The sequence below is a fragment of the Scardinius erythrophthalmus genome, assembly GCF_964197995.2.
Source record: "Scardinius erythrophthalmus genome assembly, chromosome: 21".
In the NCBI taxonomy this organism is placed as follows: Eukaryota; Metazoa; Chordata; class Actinopteri; order Cypriniformes; family Leuciscidae; genus Scardinius; species Scardinius erythrophthalmus.
In genome coordinates, this window is record NC_138241.1 from 17,009,559 (window position 1) to 17,028,623 (window position 19,065).

The window sequence follows — 19,065 nt, forward strand, 5'->3', positions numbered from 1 at the left end:
TCCTGACACAGCAACATTAAGTTGAATGTCATGTTTCCACGGTGCGGTGCAGTTAATGTTGGAGATGAGATACTCCCACGTAAATTGACTCATGCTTCAAGTCGAGGCCCTGACTTAACGCCTCAGAAGACACTGAATATTTACACAAGACCTGCCACGCCACTCTGCTGTTATACCCATTTGGTGCAGGAGATGATGGGAGAGCGTGATTCTTTGTTTTTGAGTATGAACATTAAGTGCTGGGTAGTATGACAGATGTCTTGGCTCTGGTTTATGTGCTAGGTCGACTTCCCTGGTAGATACGGACCACACACTTGGACCTCCAAGCATCCTGTTACTGTCATCGGATCAAGGAAATATGTTGTTATTTCTGAAACGCAGAGGGAAAAATGGGATGGATGCAGCTTAACAGACATGGGAGGATGTAATGGGATTCTAATCATGTTGTTTTTTGGAAATGTCCAAGAAATTTTCAAGTTTGTTAATTACTACAGATGTTTAGATTCACCAGCTCAATGTTGGTAGTTTAGCAGCATTTATTTTAAAAACCACAGTGTAAAGAAGTGGAGGAATGTTTTTTTTTTTTTTTTTTGTCTCCCGATAGCCTACTTCCTTTTTACTAGAAATCTTGGGATCTTTCTGATATTGTTCAATTGTTTGTAGAGCTTTACAAGGTGATATTCTTGCCTGTTCTTGTAGTTGGAATTTTGCTTCTGGGTTGTGTCTTTATGAAAAAAAAAAAAAAAAAAGAACTCCATTCAGGTGTGCTTACATCCAGAGATTAACTCACAGAGTCCCTAGAAATAAAGGCCAGCTTAGTCATAATCATGCTGATTTATTAGTGGTTTGTGTTAAGGTTTTCAAATCCCCTGACCCTAAGCAAGGACTCCAGACAAAAAAAAAAGATTAGGGTCTTTTTGCACCTGTAATACACATTTGGATAAAAAAAAAAAAACTTTAATTAAACAAATATTTTTTGGGGTAGAAAAAATACAGAATTGCTCATTTTTTTTACATTTTTTTTTCTTTTCTTTTTTACAATATCATAATTCAGAACTCATTAATCCCATTGAACGATTTACTGGCTGAGTGAGTAATAAAATGAAAAATAATATAAAAATAGTTCAAAAGAGTCATTTGTTCATGAAATGTGAATCATAACTCATATAATGTGCTCATTGTTGCATGGAGCAAACACTAGCACACACTTTAAAGATCTAATTAAAGAACACCGCCTCATGAGATATATGACAAAACCATACGCTTTTAGATTTTTCTTGTCTGCATTGTTATTTTTGCAGGAAAAAAATAAAAATGCTACAGTAAAAACCTGTTACAAAAAACTTTGTTACATTTACCATTTATTTTTTTTATTCAAATTTATTTATTATTTATTTCTTAAATGGTTTAACATCACGTTATATGTAATTTTACTGTAAAATGCTGCAAATGTATGGTTTTTCCAATGAATTACCATATAATTTATAGTGGAAAAAAGGTGAAAAGACATTCCCTGCGTTTATATAAATAATTCATTTTTTTCTTGTTTTTGTTATCAGTAATGGTTAGTTCATATTTATTGCATTATTTTAGTGTAATGTGTGTTACCCTGATATGTTTTGACCCTGTGTACTGACCCCAGTATTTTCTACTGTGAATTTCAGGCAACTACTGTATTTTTTACTGTGAATTTCAGGCAACCACAGCTGCCTTTTTTATTTTTATTTAATGTAAATTTTAACAGGATTTTTTTTTGCAGTGTAGATTTCAAATGATTTAGTCACCTTTTGACCATTTTAGTTGCAGTCTGGAACCCTGCTGCTATATTTAAGAACTTAAGCTCATAACTCATCCCATTTTAGATTTGATATGCTGCGAATTTGAACGATGTCTCAAATCGTTTGGCTTATTGAAGAGAGGTGTGCTGCTATGTCAAATGCCATAGACCTTCATTGAAGGAGAGACCTGAGCTTTATCTAGACATCAGAATATCTTAGAGAGCTGGGGGTGGGCAATTTTTCCTTGAGCCAGTAAGAAACCACCACAGAACACCTTAGCAACCACATAGCAACCCTAGCAGCCATCCGGATCACACTAGCATCAGTGCGCTGAGTTTTGCATGCAGAAATCTAGTTAAACTTGTTTGTGCCTCATGGCACTCTTGCTGACAACGCTAATGTTGACCCTCTTGAAGGAACGTCAAGTGACTCACGCCATACAAAATCAGCAAGTCAAGACCAAAATTTTTAACTTTTAACAGGCAACACCCATAGATCTGAAGAGTTCCCTTAGGCTCCGGAGACTGTTCGTCGACCTGCGACGCTCTTACAAAGACAAAGACGGAGCTAGACAGAGGGGGGAGTTTTATTGAGTGAGACTGCTTCTGCTGCCCTCTGTCTCTCATTCTCTCTTTCTCTCTCCCTCTCTCCCAGCATAAAACATCTGTGGCTGGTTAATGTTAGCCCTGGAGCTAAGTGCAGAGAAAGGGGGTCTGGTTCTCACACCAGCGATAGCAGTGGTAAAAGGGCAGGGATGTGTGGTGGCGAACAGGCAACTGCTGCACAAACGCTTCTGGGCCTACTGCCCGACACTAATCAGAGTGAGGGCAGGAGAAATCTCAGTTAGGGAGGGTGAAACTGATAAGAGAAGGTAACAAGGGAGCATCTTGGGAACTGCATGTGATGCAGAGCAGAGCCAGGAGTCCAAAAAGCCAAAAGCAACCCGGTTTGCCTCATGTGTTTTCTTAGCGATTGGGAGTAGAAAATAGCACAGCTTAGCCGTGGACTTCGGTCAGAGCGGCAGGGACTGATTTGGTACTGTTCTGTTTTACTGTTTGTTTGGTTTCAGGGCCTGTGTAGTGTGTTTTTGGCAGGCCATGCTGATCAGATATAGAGTGAAAGGTAAGAATGAGTTTAATCAGGAGGTTATTGGCCTACAGAAAGCCTCAGGTGTATTCAACGAGGATCAACAAACGAAAGGATGTAGAAAAAGAAAAAGCTGTTCTTTGCCTCAAGCCCTATATATAATAATATAGTGAAGAGACTGAAGACTGAAAAAAAAAAAAAAAAACTTCCTGAGGATTTTTTACTTTGCAAACAAAAGAAACTCTGCAAACAAACCTAGATAACATTTCAGAGAAATTTAATGTATCTGCCATGGGATTGTTTAACAGAAGTTGTGTAGGGCTAGCGGCTTAGGTCAGAGAAACCCTTATGTTTTAAAAACTTATGTTTTAATACCATTCTCTGCAAATACAGCCAATGGTTTTCTTGTTTACTGGCATACTAAAATACTTTGGATAGCTGTAGTAGTAGTTATTGTGAAATTTTGCTTGAACTATTTTTAGATTTCTCACAAAACAAATATGAATCCAAATCTTCTGGATTATTTCATTCTAGCTTGGTAATGCAACAGTGTTTAACTTGCTTCTGTTCATGCAAACAGTACAATTGTTAAATGTGCAAAATCCTTTCATCCAATCAAACAGGTGTGAAAGGATAGTTCATTCACAAATGAAAAGATCTGTCATCATTTACTCACTTTCAACTGTTTCTTTCCCATGCATCGAAAGTCAATGAGGTCCAAAACAAAAAAAAGTTGAGCAAAATATCTTCTTTTGTGCTCCATAGAAGGAAGAAAGGCATGCAGATTTGAAACAACATGAGGGTGAAGTAAATTATGACATGATTTTCAGTTTTGGGAGAACTATCTCATTAGTACCAATGGCACTGATCCTTTCACGAACCGAACCTCATTATTCTTTCCAATCACTGTATGTCAAATTGACTCAACTGCACATTTAAAGACAGACCCCCATATTAGGCAAATCCATTTTACTGTTTCTCTCTGTCCCATAGTCACACAGGGCCTGGAAAAGCCAAGCGAACATGCCTCTCAAACACTGGGAAAATTCCTACAGTCTTCTGTAATGGCATATTTTGGATTTCAAAAAGAAAGTGGAGAAAAACAGAACAGCATGCGATTAGTGTGGCAGTTCCAGAGGCAGCGTAAGAAGATGCATTATGGGATCATCGAAGCCAAGCTCCCTTTCACCTCCTGATTGACAGTTCCTGTCCATTCCCTCCTATGCTTTCCCACGCCACGGTAATTGTGCAAGGCAGTGAGCCGAAACCACTGGTCAGTGTCAGAATGGGCACAGCACAAAGACGTGAGGAGAAAGCCGCCCAGTGTTTTCTAAAGGATCTGCTGTCCTCCACATACATGCATACATAAAGATTCCTCTGTTTCTTCTTTTAGCTCTTGTCTCCGCTTGCCCACAAAGGATTAACTTGGCTTCAAACGCTGCATCGGATGAGATTTATCACGGATATTGGAATGAATGTATGTGTAAGGATCTCAATAAAACGAAAACAACCTTGACACAGATCCTAACAGAGTTGTCTCATATATCACCACCACCTATATATAGCTGCTTGTCTTTAAAAACACCCTTCCATAGTCTGACACAAGGGGGCAGTCTGTCCCTCAAGTTCAACACGGCCGCCATCAAACCAACCCTCATGTACACAAAGCAGCAATTAGAGGAAAATATGCTTTCATGTCAAAAACAAAGCTATTTGGCAGCACGATTTGGCCTGTCTGTGTGCTAATAATGTGCCGTAATCCTGCTTGACTGGAGATGAATTCGGAGGTTAGAAGCCAAACGAGAATGCTGGAGACGTTTTATTTACTCAGTCGCTGTAGATTCCACCGGTATGGGGAGGCGTAAATCATTGCTTATGTGACGAGTGAGAAAGAGACAAAGATGTAAAGAGAGAGAGAGAACTAGTGTAGCCATAGAGCGGTGTTAAACAATGAGCTTTACCCAACACACCCTTCTAATTCACTTTCTCACGTCATCCTTTCCCAGCTGGCCTCGGAGAAACACGGACCTAGAGCATTACCGCCTGGCCCGAGCCACTTTAGCTCCTCTCCAGGGCCCACTAAAACACTTGCTCATTCGTGTTCTATCAGGATTTTATCAGGCACTCTGGAAGTGCTCTAGAATGTGTTCTGGACTGTGTCTTGAAAAGGGGGATTTCTTCTTGTCTGCTCCCCTCTGATGTCATCAGCTCGTTTCTCCTATAGTCTATCCAGCTTGCGTCCCCGCAGCATCAATGCGGCCACATCTAGCTTTGAGCTCAGGTGTTGACATGCTTCAGCGCCGGCTCCTCTTCATCCTCTTGCGGGTGGTCCGGGAAAGGCCTGTGTGAGTGGACCGGAGCACAGTGACGGGCTCGTTCTTGCGCTCATGTGTAAAACATAATCAGGCCAGTGTGGAGTGGAGATGTAACAAGTGCTTAAACGGCCGCGACTGCTCTGGCTCTCCTACTTTGCTGTGACTTATTGTCCCTGACGTGCTGACGCAGCGCTCCAATAATTCCACTCTTCGGACGAAGTTCTTGAGCCTCCCTGAATCTGGCCCTCTTCTCGTCACATTTCCATAAACTAACAGGTTAGCGAGGTCATCCTTTAGCAAAGCCTGCAAATCCTTTGCTGTGTCAGTCCTCTGTGCGTCTTTAGTTTTAACACCATCGTCTCCGAGATCAAGTGTATCTGGTTACTGACATGATGCTAATGAGGCGCGTTTACAAAGCTTGTAAACGTGGTGGGCAGAGAGGGGGGAAGCAGATGCACAAAGACAAATGGAAGAGGATGGTGTGACTTGCCTTCAGCTATGGATTTAAAGGTGTCATTTAATCAGCTCAGTGATGACTTTGTTGTATTTAAGACCCCCATTTTTTTCTCTTTCTCTCTCAAAGTGTGGGAATTTCGCAGTGCTAGTGGATCTTCACGTACTGCCCTTAGGCAAAGGAGACAATGCCAGTTGGTTCTCTGCAGAGCACAGGAAGGTATGGGAATTAGGGTGTGTTTCTGTTTGTTTGTGTTTGTCCTCTTACACTTCAATTGGCTGATACTGCAGAAATCTGGAATTTGGATCTACTCTTGGGGATCCCCCCCCATCCTCCTCCTGCCTTTATAAGATATGTTTTTGTTGGCCCACACAGCCGAAAGACTTTTCCCTCCCAGGTTTAACGCTACATGCAGCACTTCTAGTTCAATTTGAGCTCCATATAAAAGTTTTAAGACAAATGTCACCTTGGGAGGTTTGTCTTTATCAAGATTGGAAATATGTACGCAAACACTCATGTGTTTGTATTTACAGGAAGTCGGCTCTCTGATAAGAGATGCATTGGAGCCGAGGGTGAGGCAGTTTCAAGAGGCCAGATACCAGAAGATCCAGCCCAAACAGAGGAAAGATTTCACCCCGACTGCTCCACTCTGTATTGAAGGTACAGCACACATGCGCTCTGTTCCAAAACGTCCAAAATTTTGTCCAAAAAGAGGTTTCTTTTCAGTTTGGATGTCACCTTAGAAGGCATTTAAGCAGTATACAGCAAGGCAGCTCACTAGATTTTTAGAACAGAGCCATGATGTTTTGGTCGTTTTTCTTTATTAAACTTGTATTAAAAACATGACTGTAACAAACATTTTAGAGTTGTTGCTGTTTGTTTGGCAATGTTTGATATTTAACAGCTTTCTTTAGTTACACCATTGGCATGTGTTCAGAAGATGGTGATGTACAGACCCGTTCCTCATGTCCGTAATATCTAACAATGTTTAACTATATTGATTTATGTCTTTGTACCTATTTGATCCACAAATACCACTGTGATATTCCAATACAATTACGAATGTACCTGTCAAGGTATGTTGAACCTGAATATTTGACAATTTGCTATAGGCTATTGAAATAAATAATTACCCGTGATGAAGCTGCAAGTAAAGACCTGTGTCTTTCCCTCACCTACTTTAGAAATGATCTCTCCTTCATAAACATGAGACATGTCACACTGCTTCACAGCTTGGGCACTCTGTACACGGCTGTCCCACAGTTGGAAGGAAAAGGTTTCAAAACAAAGTGGAAAAATCGAGGCCATACCTGCATGCCAGCAAGAAAAAAAAACTAACTTTAAATGTATGCAAAAGAAGAAGCAAGCTGTTTCAAACCACTGAAACTTAGTCCAAACTAACTCTAGCCGGATTTAGTTTGAAATGACATCACTCCCATTCATTCTTCGATTTCGCTTGATGTGTATTGGGGCCTTAAGGGAGGCGGTTCTTTCTACACAGGTAGCACTTAAAGATTGTAAAAGGCTGACTCACTGCATGGGCCAAGTCCCGCTGAGAGAGGTAGATTACAGGGCAGTTAAGCTCATAAAAAGAAATTTCTCCTCTTTAGAAGTTGCTGCCCCTCTCACGGCACGTCAAAGAATGGCTGCACCGCTGCAGACAGAGGTGCTCATCTTTCTATGTTCTTGTTGTTCAGTGCTAGTATTACATGCAGTTTTGCTTGTTTTACTCTCCTCTTGCTGCTGTGAGATAAGTCAGACAACAAGAAAAAAAAAAGCAAGTAGGCAGATTCTTTATAGTCTGGCATTAGCTATTAGGGTTTTTAGGATCTGTCCGTCAGTAGCTGGTTTCCCAGATAAAGATTGACTTACCTCAACTTTCACTCATGACACAGTGTATGTGCCATTACCTCTCATTAGAGAACGATTTCAGATCTGAAGAGCATATCATGAATCACTGCTCACTGTGTATTTAACAGCTGTGAGAAATGCAATGCTGTGAGTCTCGCCCTTGGTCCAGGTGAGAACAGGGTTATTGTATAATATATCAGAAAGACTGACTCATTATCTCTGACAGATAAGCATAACAAATGAGGAAATGCACTCACAGGGTGTGTGTGCATGGACAGATGGTCTCCTTCACTTGTGTCCATAAACCTTGAAGTTTAAAAGTATTTTTTAGGCCTCTGGCAAGAAATGGAGCTGAACTGTGACTGGGAAATAAATGCAAGGGTCACATGCTCAGTGTTGAGGTCAAACTAAAACCAGTTGATCTCCTTTTCTAGTGCAACATACACACACACAGGGTGCTCACTCAGCAGATATGAAGTATCTTTTATGAAGAATGTATATTAAATATGTATATTTTGTTTTTTATCATTTTATGTGATATTCTATGTATTTTATATACCCCCCCACAAAAAAAATGGTTTTAAGTCAGTTATTTATATCTTTTGCTGTAGTGTGTCAGTAGGAAATATCAGTTTACATTTCCAAACATTCTTTTTGCCATTAATTGTAATAATCCAGTGAGATTTGTGTATGCACAAGGAGTCTGACAACAGCCGGTATGATCTGATCTCACCATCATCGAGTCCGTCTGTGATTACATGAAGAAACAGAAAAAACTTAGACTAAATCCAGAAAAACTGTGGGAACGTCTCCAAGATACTTGAAGAAACCTTCCTGCAAAGCTACCTGAAAAACTATGCACAAATGTACCTGGACAAAAGCCGTATTTTGCCAAAGGGTCATTACACCATATATTGATTTGAATTAGTTAATAGAAGTTAAATCATAAATAAATTCAATTTGTGATTTTATTTTTACAGCATTCACTCACTTTACAGCATTTTAACACAAGTGCCAGTACTTTTCACAGTACTGTAGCTTTGCAGGAAGGTTTCTTCAAGCATCTTGGAGACGTTCCAGCAGTTCTTCTGGATTTAGTCTGTCTCAGTTTCTTCTGTTTCTTCATGTAATCACAGACGGACTCGATGATGGTGAGATCAGATCATCCTGGCTTTTGTCAGATTCCTTGTGCATACAGAAATCTCACTGGATTATTACAATTAATGGCAAAACGAATGTTTGGAAACGTAAACTGGGTATTAACATGCCTAAGGCTTTTAAAAACAAATTTTTCTTCCTTCTGACATTTGATTAAATGGTATTTAGGGGTGTAACGGTACACGTTTACACAATTTCCGTGTGTCTTATAGTATGTGTACAAGATGAATACAGCGTTGTAGCCTAACCACCATTAACCATCAATAATCGCAATAAGCTCCGCTTTTTGTCATTTTCGATAATAATTTTTTTCAAATTGTTTCCATTTTATTACGAAATTCAAACAATAAATGCCGTTTTGACGCTCATTAATGTTGCGTGACATCACTATATTGGGGCCTTAGCTTAAGCAGCTGCAAGTGCGGAACGCGATTCTCTTCCTAATAAACGTGAATGAACATCTGAAGGTATGTTGAAAGATATAGTACAACTTACTGAAACGTATCTCATGTAATCGCTCAATTAGTGTTTCAACGGCAGAAAGACATCAGTAAAGCAGCTTGTAAACAAGTATCTTTATGTAATTTACCTCAGGCAAGTCATTCAGTGTCCACAGCTTATTAGTTCGCTAGAGAAATTAACTCTTTCGCAAAATATATGCACTATATTAGCCTATATATTCATTATATTTTACTTAATCTGTTAGTGATGTCTTGATTATTTAATGTATATAAAATATACATGTTTTATTTAGAAATATCATTTTTTGTATGTATATTTGGAATTATAGTAAATTAATATAATTGGTTATACTCAACCCCTAAATTTAATGATGAATATTCATTTAAAATTTTATATGTGATTTGGTTAGTTTATAATATGTATGGCGGTGACATTCAATGTATCCTTGATTCCTATATTGTTTGCAGTCTGCTGGACTGAGTATGCACACTCCCTATGGTTTTTTAATTCCAATTAAATTGTCCAAATACCTTGTGAAGTCCACTTCACGACACACTTTCAGGCGATTGGAATGAACCCAAAGAGTTCTGCGATTTTCCCAGTCACAGAACATGTGACCACTCCAGCTGTCGGCTATCAACAGCTATTAACTCTCCCCAGATCCTTTTGTGTGAACTCACTTATGCACTAGAGATATTTTTCCCTCTCTTGTATGTGTCAGCTTACATGATTTCATCATGCATGCATCAAACATGGTGTTTTGTGTTCAGTCTCAGCTTAGATGTGTCTATTGTCAACCTCTGTGTGGTTGTTTGAACGTGCATGTCACATTTATCATATCCAGTGAGCGTGTCACATGCCGACACATTTCCTGAGCAGTCTGCTCTGCTCTCAGCTGCAAAGGCCATTTTTCAAATGTCAGCCCTTGTAGCTTCTCTCTGACTGGCTACCTCCTGCTTCCCCATTAGCTCATAGTGAGTTGATTTATTTATGCTTTGGAGAGGGCGGGAAAGGGGGAACTTTTCCCACCAAATGTCTTGGCTTGGTGGAAGCACGAGCCGGACTCTTGGCACACTAACCAAGAAAATGTTTTTTTTGCTGGAAGACAGCAGATTGCAATGTTTTATGTAGCCATTTGTTGAAGCATATCTACCCTGAAAATGGCAAAAGTAAGTTTTCTTTCTGACTTTTCCCCCTTATTAAGAAATAATGATTTTTGGAGTGAGATGAACGGTATGCTTGTTGCACTCAGGGGAAATTACTTTTTTTTTTTTTTTTTTTTTTTGATTAATTCCTAATCTTAAGAAAGAAGGCACTGCAGCCCCTGCTTGACTATGTATGTCACCCAGAGAGTCTGTTTGCTGCTACATTTCAAGTGCTTTAACCTAATATCTGATGCTACAGATTCAAAATAGTTATTAGGTTTAAACGGAGAACATGAGCTAATTAGATTGTTGCTCAAAGTTTCTGCCAAAATAACTTTTTTTTTTCTTTTTTTCTTTTTTTTTTTTTTTAAGATGAAGCTAAATCAACTCAGTGTCTTTCATTGCTAGAGTTACAGCATAAGAGATGCTTGTTTTCTTTTTCTTAACTTTCTCTGACCTCATTTTTCCAGGAGTATTTTGTTCTGGGAAATCCCATAAATTAAAAGATCAATCTCTTGAAATTGGATTGCTTTTGTGAACTCTATTGCATCTATTTCAAGCAAGCACACACACATTTGAGAACTTAATGAATGAATTACTTCGCATTCTTTCAGTTTGGAATGTAACTAATTTGTGTGAAATCGATTTTGTGTGAATCAGTGTATCGAATTTGGGCACTAGCAAGGATTTTGATCGACTAAACATCGGGACTCTGATGACTCAGTTTTCTTGCAACACAATTATGTGGTTACACATAAAAGCACCACTGGCATTTATAAACTACATTTTTGTATAACATGCCAGGACCGAAATCCAAGTATGTTTCACCGATAACTGTTAAAAAGGACTGTCATCATTCAATGTGCACTCCTCCTTTTATATCAGCTTGACGAAAACGTGACAGTTTTTGTTATGTGAACCTAATTTCTCTTTCAAACCATGTACGTATATTTCGGTACTTTCTAGGGATGCATCGATATCATAGTTCTCACCAATATTAAATTGATCAAAAGTGTTTTCAAATAAATACTGTTCTTTCTATTTATCAATCCTGCAAAAAATTAGTTTCAATGTTTTCAACAATTACTGTCAGTTAAACGCGTTATTAACGGTTTTAACGCAAACCCATTTTAACAGCGTCAGTTTTTTTATCGCGAAATTAATGTTCTTTTTGGCCTAGCAAACTTTGTCGTTTTTTTCACATGCAGTTGCAACAACTAGTAACGTTAGAAAAACTACAACACCACACTGGATCTAGCTAGACCAGAAACAAAACAACCGGCACGCCGCACACACTTGTTTGGGCTTGCGAGCCAGCCAAAGAGTAGTAGGCTAACGTTATGCTTTGAGTGGATGGCGAGCGCGAGACGCCGAAATGGATGCCAATAAGATTCTGAATGGAAAGTTTACTTTTAAAAAGTTGCCAAATGGTTCCATTGACAAGACCAAAGTGATCTGTGTGTTTTGTCGTTGTGAACTGAACTATCATTGCAGCACGTCCAGTCTGAAATACCACTTGATGGATTCTCTGATGCGATTATTTGCTCTGAGTGAGAATGTTAGTGTGAAATTGAACACTACAGTATATGCCAATGTTGTTTTCAATAAAAAAAAAACATTTGCACAAAGCAAGCCGATCCACTTTTCCATGTTGATTAGAGCATTAAAATGAGAAAAAAATAATGGGACAAAAATAAATCAAGGGACATTTAGAATAGATAAAAATGTGCGATTAATTGCGATTCATTGCGAGTTAACTATGACATTAATGCGATTAATCGCGATTAAATATTTATGTGACATAAATGTGAATTGAATAATAAGAAATGTTTCTTGAGCACTTATTCAGGAAAAAGTGCATTTTAAAGTATATTAAAATGGAAAATTAAATTGTAATAATATTTGACAACAATACTGTTTTTACTATTTTTTTTTTTTAAATGCAAGCTTGAAGATATCGATATATGTAAAAAAATTAAGGAGTGTAAATATAGGCTATTGCATATGTATTAAACATATTATAAATGGACAGTTTGATTGTAGTGGACATTTAGGTAAACTATTGTAACTATACTTTTTTGTGCTGGTCGTTTCTCATTAGTTATTAGTTTCTTACAGATTGTAAGGGTTATTTGTCCAAATGGAAATAGCTCTTTTGTTCTTTTACTGTAGTGTCACACATAATACATTTCAAGTAGCCCTCCATCAAGTTCAGCCACGCTGTGGCAATTACAATTACAATGCAGCTGTTTGCACTTTCGCCCATTTTTGGTAACTCTGACATCTACCTGTGCACGTTCCCCCACGTCAGTGTGTTTGATCTGATTAGCAGGTCTTAATGGATGAAGGGGAGGAGGAAAGAGGTGGGTGGCTGCTTCATACCCCTCCTCCTCGCCGAGCCCCTTCCTCTTTCCCACAGGTGCCATGGCTTACAGTGCTGGTGTGGCAGAGGGGGAGGGAACACCTGGCAGGCTGTTCCCCCTGATGGCCTGCCGGGTTCAGATGCATTTTCCCAGGCTCCCCAGATGAATGGTCACTAATAGCCGTGGGAGAGGGCTTTGCGAGCGCTGCACAGTGTACCAGGCTGACTCCTCTTGGCAGGCCCTGTGAGGAGGGCTTAAAGGAGTGCTGGGTGCCTGTGACCCAGCCCTATAGCCAGCGCAAGTGCACTGCAGCAGATAGCCTTACCGCTGGAGAATGTGTTTACAAGGGCACAGAGGGAGTGAGATCTCACTCAGTGAGTGGAGGGATGTGGGACCGGCTGCGGCACTCCATTCTCTTCTGATTCTCTCTGGCTGCTTTCACACAGCAGCAGCAGATTACGGTGCTGGTATAGAGTAATAAATATGGTTACGTTCACATGCACTTCCTTGTGAAATGAATTTGATGCTGTCAGCTAATTTAAGATTTGACAAATTGACTTGTGTTTTGATTTTTTTTTAAAGATCTAGTGATGCATGATATATCTATAATATATCGGTTTTCAGCTGATGTGAAAGATTTCAAAATTATTCTATATCAGTAGATGTTGAATTACACTACAGTTCAAAGGTTTGCGGTAGAGTTGTCAAATCAGTCGATACTGAAATTTAAAAAATGGGACGCTTTGAAAGCTGTTGAGCAGAATCGTAAACACCTCTGATTGCCCATTGTGTTCACGTGCTCATCAAATATGTCTGTGATTGGCTACAATGATCAACGCTTCAAAAACATGTTGTAAATATACATCAATGACGCTCTTTACCAAGCACTTACACAGATGCCTGCTTGTGCTTTCAAACGCTCCCGCTCCCGTTTTTAAAAAAAACTTTCAAACACTTCCGTCATCGGACATATACGATGAGCGCGTGAACACAATGGCCAACCAGAGGTGTTTACGATTTCGCTCAACGGCACTCAAAGCGTCACAATTTTACAATTTCAGTAGCATTGGTACCGAAGTCTGTACTTTTTGGCAACTCTAATTTGTGGTCAGTAAGATTTTTTTTTTTTCTAATCCTAGTGTGTTCTATTTAAAATTTCTTGTGTAAAGAAAAAAATCTCCCTCTTTATCTGTCTCCCTCTATCTGTTCCCCCTCGCCAACAGTTTGCAATAAGAGCGTCCTGTTTCTGCCCACGTGCCCCGTAGCCTTTAAATATAAAGCATGTGGTGGCATTAGCAGCAGTTACCTGCCCTGGAACATGTGAGAGGGACTAGGCAGGATTACCAGCATGGGAAATGGAGAGCTGGGAGCAGGAGCTGTCGAAATTCCTTGGGCTTTTTTGACTGCCTGTCAGTCTGTCTGTCTCCTTGTTCTAGAATTAGCCCTTGATGCTTTGTCATGTTGCAGTTGCTGTGCAAATCCACCTCCTAAGTCCCACGTCTCACTGTACAGAAAAGCCCCTGGACAGCCGGACTGTTTCCGCAGACCTTTCTCCCACGCTTTCACACACAAACTTCCAAGTACACAAATCTACACCGCTTTAACACACCCGCCTTTGGCCTGAAACTGATGTTTATACATTCAGGATGACTCGATCTCACCACACACACCCCTGTCTTTCGTCCGGGGTCAGCGGTGTTCCTCTGGTGCTGTCCCACCACAGGGCTCTGTATGTAATTAGGGATTGAGGAAAGAGAGCTTGATCAGTATGGGATTCATGGGACTGTTTCTCGACCACAATCTGGTCAGGCAGACTCACACACACATACAGACACAGCCTCCGTGAACCCAGACTATTCATGCCGCCTGACCAAACTTCACTTCAGGAATTACTAAATCGTTTTAGAGGATCACCCTGCTTTTTCCCACTCAACGTTTTCATTTCAAGGTCCAAGAGCGGATCAAATGGCAGGTCATGTGCTCAGGGTTAATGGTGCCTTTCTCCATTGAATCCATCATTATTTTTTGGCCACTGTTATAACTATGTGCATATTTGCCTGGTAAAGGAAGTTTGATCGTTTTTCAACTAAATGGCATATTTCGTTATTAAGGCCTTGCAGGCACCAGTGTGCTGTCCAGGTGAGTCAGTTTTAATGCACACATAAGCGGGATAGATTTATTAGGAGACAGGGATGAGGAGGTCTGGTTTCAATGACAGGCCTAGCTCAGGTTCAAAACCTTCAGCGCTGCAGAACAGCACATAAGTCAAGTTTTCAGAAGCCTTCCCCACGTCGTTAATCTGCTGGAATCAAACAGGAGGAATGTGTTTCTCTGCCCTCATTCACACCACATTTCCCTGTTTGTCCTTGTGACATCCTTAAGGGTCTCAGATTCCTGCATTTACTGTACTGTACCTGCATATCATTATGTGGATAGTTTGTATCAAAATATGTATATGCTGTGTAAGTTATACTTATAAAAATGGTTATACAACCATAATTCATTCTAATTGTTGTCTGTTCAGACAGGACTAGTTTTCCCTGAGAAGGTCAGGCAATTTACTTGAACACAAATCAGCATATTGGAATGTTTCTGAAGAATCATGTGACACTGAAGACTGGAAAAATGGCTGCTGTTAATTCAACTTTGCCATCACATGAAACAATTTTAAAACAGTAATTTTACATTGTAAAAATATTCAATTATATTATTGTATATTTGATTGGGTAAATGCAGCCTTGGTGAGCATAAGAGAAATGTCAGCCAAAAGTATGTCGTCTTAGAGAGAGACATTGTAGTATTTAAAGTTTAATTCAAGAATGCTGTGCTGGTGTTAAATCATTAGATGTTCTCACCCGTTTTCACAGAAATGATGATGTCATATACGTTTATAGTGCAGGTGTAGGCAATTAGTTAAGTGTTGCGTTAGGAGCTCTAATTAAAGGGAACATCTGCTGGGACAAGAGGGATGTTCAGTTTGAATGTGACTGATCATAGTCTTGTTCATTTTGCTGTGTCATGTTAAAGTTTATTATAGGCTTTTGGTCGATAAATGTCACCATGTTAGGTTTTGGTCTCGGTTTTGATTGTTTTGTGAAGACTATAGAAGGAGGTTTCTGAAGGCGATTTAGTCCATTTGCTTATCTTTACAGTTCTCCTTTTGATCATGTGTTGCATCCTCCTGTTGGGCCACATTGCAGCATTTCATAACCATGCTGAAGGGGTCACCCAAATGTTAAATTGAACACTCATGTGCAAATATTGTTTCAGGTGGACGTTGAACAGAGTGATAAGACACACCGACCGCTCGGCCCAGGCTACAGTTACGCAGCCGGGTGTGATGTGCTTCCAGGAAAACCCCGCTCGGCCCTTCCATGTGGCGACCCCCGTGAAACACTCACACACATATGCACAATCGCCCGGGAGCCCCACCCTGACCCAGTAAGAGCGAAGGACAAGATCTTAGAGGGTGATCATTCACATCAAAGTGAGGAGTGAGAGAAAATATTTCTACAAATTCCTACTCGGTCACCTAGACACTCGCTCTCCACCCGCCGTCCCCGGTTTTCACGTATGTGAGATTGCTTTGAGATTGTCCGTTGCACACAGTAGCTATATGCTCAGATATCACGGATCGTATCAGAAATCGTATCTGATGTTGTCCATTTTTAGAGCTTGACGTGTTTAGATTGTACAACCTCTCTGGCTTGTCAAGATCTAGACTGTGGTGCTGAGAGATTATTATTATTATTCTTTCGCATGTTGAGCTGTCTGTGCTCTCCATTTGTTTAGAGCTGATGAGATTTTTATAGCTCGTGTTCTTCTTTGAACTCTGAATCAATGGAAAGAATTGCTCTAGTCGGAGACAAGGGATCACTCACCCCACTCTTCCATTTTATTTCACATTCCTCTTTACATTCTTCTGGTTTGTTGACTTTTTGTTCTCTCTATTGTTTTCCCAGGAAGTGGTAAAAGCTCCAGGAGGGGTCATGCATGCGTGTGTACTGATGTACTGTATATATTTCTGCCTTGGCTTAGTGTCAGCGAAGCCTTGCATGGATGTTGTGATTGTTGGAACACTTTCCCTCTGAGGGCATCTCAATCGTCTCACATCACATCACATGCTACTTACATGAAACATTTTCAATTTTAATTTAGTGATACAGATCTGGTAGAATAATATTTCTGTTTTTCATTAAGTTTTTTTCTTCAGAAAATATATTATTTTCCTTACAAGAAGAAGATGTACTAAAAGCAAATTTTAGTAAGCTTAATTGTATGGGCACATTTGTTTACTTTTGCATGATAAGCAATCTTGATAAAGTGTTGAGTCGCCAAAAATCTGGGTCTTTAATCAAAGACAGTTGAGAACCATTGCTGTAAACATCAGTCTTTATCTAGATAACTCCAGTATTTTCTTTTCTTAAAGAAGGGGTGCTTTAGAAGTGCTTAATCTGCAAAAAGACACTGAGATTCACATTTAGCATGCTGGCCTGGGCCAGAAAACTTTTATCAACCAACAGCTGATATCTCAAAATTAGCCTTTTTGTGGTCCTCTGTCGGCCTTGTCCTGGGAATTGCCTCTTTGAAGTGAAGGAAAAGAAGAAACACCAATGCTATTAAAGTTTTTTTTTTTTTTTTTGGTTAGGAGGCGGGAGGATGGGTCAATTTAAGTGGGATGGACATGAATGAAATGTTTTTTTTTTTAATCTCCTGAAATATGCAGATTATCAGTTTGTTGTTTGTTCTATCCATCAACACCAGAGTTAAAAAGGGAAAGAACATGCCCTAGGCTCTTGATGCTTAGCAAAGAGACTTATGTTATGACTGAAGAGTTTTATTTCCCATAACTCTCCCAAGCTTTTTGGGTGGCTCGTTGCATCCTTGAATGATTAGGAGCAGGAAAGATAAGACGCTGATTCTGTCCACGCACACTTTTTTTCACCCTCATTGAATTTGGTTGGGTTCCATGTGCCATCTTGATCTTTCTACCGGTGTTGCCTTTCTCCCTTAAGCGCTTTAAGGTCCAAGCCATCTCAAAAGCATATAAATCTGATATCGAAATCCTCCTCGGTTAATTCTTTGAGATGGAGAGGAACACCTAAGGGATCATCTGATTCATATTATTAGTCATATTAACCTGCATTGCTTAGATGAACAGTTCTGTGAATGTAGGTGTTGCTGTTCCCACTAGTCTTGTATCACTTCCCTTAAGCAAAAAAAAAAATAGCACCAATCGCCTGAAACCTTGACATGTATATCAACTTCAGGAGCCAGTTTGGCAGGCTCACCGGGGTTTCAAACAAGATGCTTACCATAGCCTATTATTCTCGTAGGTGGGATAAAATAACATTTGTGATAATTAGTTTGTATCTTGGATACAGTGACTTGAGTTTGGGGTTTAATAGGGTTTAAATTCACTGTTTGTTGTTTCTGTCGGTGTTTTTGATCATGTTTGTTCCTTCAATGGAAGTTATTTCAAAGCAAGTATGTGCAGGAAGTTCTACCTAGTTTTACTAATCTACCTTCTTTCTTTACTGTGACAGATTGTACCGTCGTTTCTACAGTGCAGTTAGTTTCGACTGCCGATGGAGGAAAAAGGTGTTGTAAATAATTCAAACAACTGGAGAGGAGCTGCTGTTAAGCAGTACTTGTGAGGTGGAAGAAAGTAAGAGGTAGATCCATCAATCACATACTGGGGTTGCTGATGACAGTTTTGTGGCTGGCAGACACTGTAATTGCATATTATTACCTGCAGAAGCACACCAAGCTCCTGTTTAAGGACCTAGCTATCTGTTAGTGGAGCCTGCAATGACATCAGCTGGTAAATCTGTCTTCACTAATGCATTTCTGCTCATTTAACACATCTAACAACGCACTCTGACGATAGCCAAATGGTCTTGATGTTAGGGATCACGGTGAGGCTATTTTAGAGTGCACACATTGAGTTTGTTTTTCTTTATGGTTTCTATGATCTGAACCGATATGCTTTAGCACTTGGGGTCAAAGGATAGTTGTTTGTATTTTAGGGTCCTGTGGCAGCCTATGGCAGTCTCTCACAGACAGGCAAAGAGGCTGAGGGGTCTATTCAGGGCACAGAGTGAGAGCTGATGGATTCCCATGCCTGTTTTCTTGTTTACAGCTGCACCAGCAGATAGCTAGCATGTTCACCAGGCCCCCTCTCTTGACGTCAAATTCCTCCCAGATTAAGAAACAGTGCTCTGCCTTCGCGTCTAGAGGATCTTGCATTCCTTGAACAATGACAAACAGATCTAGGCTGCATTCTTCCTTTGCCTCCTGTCTCTTAAATTAAAACAGAATGGTGGTGTCGTTGCTCCAACAATAGGAGGGTTGAGTGAACTTGTTTTCTTGGCATGTTAACTGTGAGTGGGTATGGTTGCTCCAGCAACTGTAAAAGTGAATGAACACATAATGTTGACATCACTAAATGCT

General features: G+C 39.9%; 1 protein-coding gene across 2 annotated transcripts in view; it reads left to right on the forward strand.

Annotated features, from left to right (window-relative positions):
* Nucleotides 1-19,065, forward strand: part of slx4ip (SLX4 interacting protein) — a 44,158-nt gene that overhangs the window by 3,599 nt on the left and 21,494 nt on the right. For both annotated transcript variants that reach the window (XM_081350707.1, XM_081350706.1), the window contains exons 3-4: nt 5,763-5,852; nt 6,167-6,293. In XM_081350707.1, the coding sequence (XP_081206833.1) occupies nt 5,763-5,852; nt 6,167-6,293 (217 nt within the window). The remainder of the gene's footprint in view (nt 1-5,762; nt 5,853-6,166; nt 6,294-19,065) is intronic.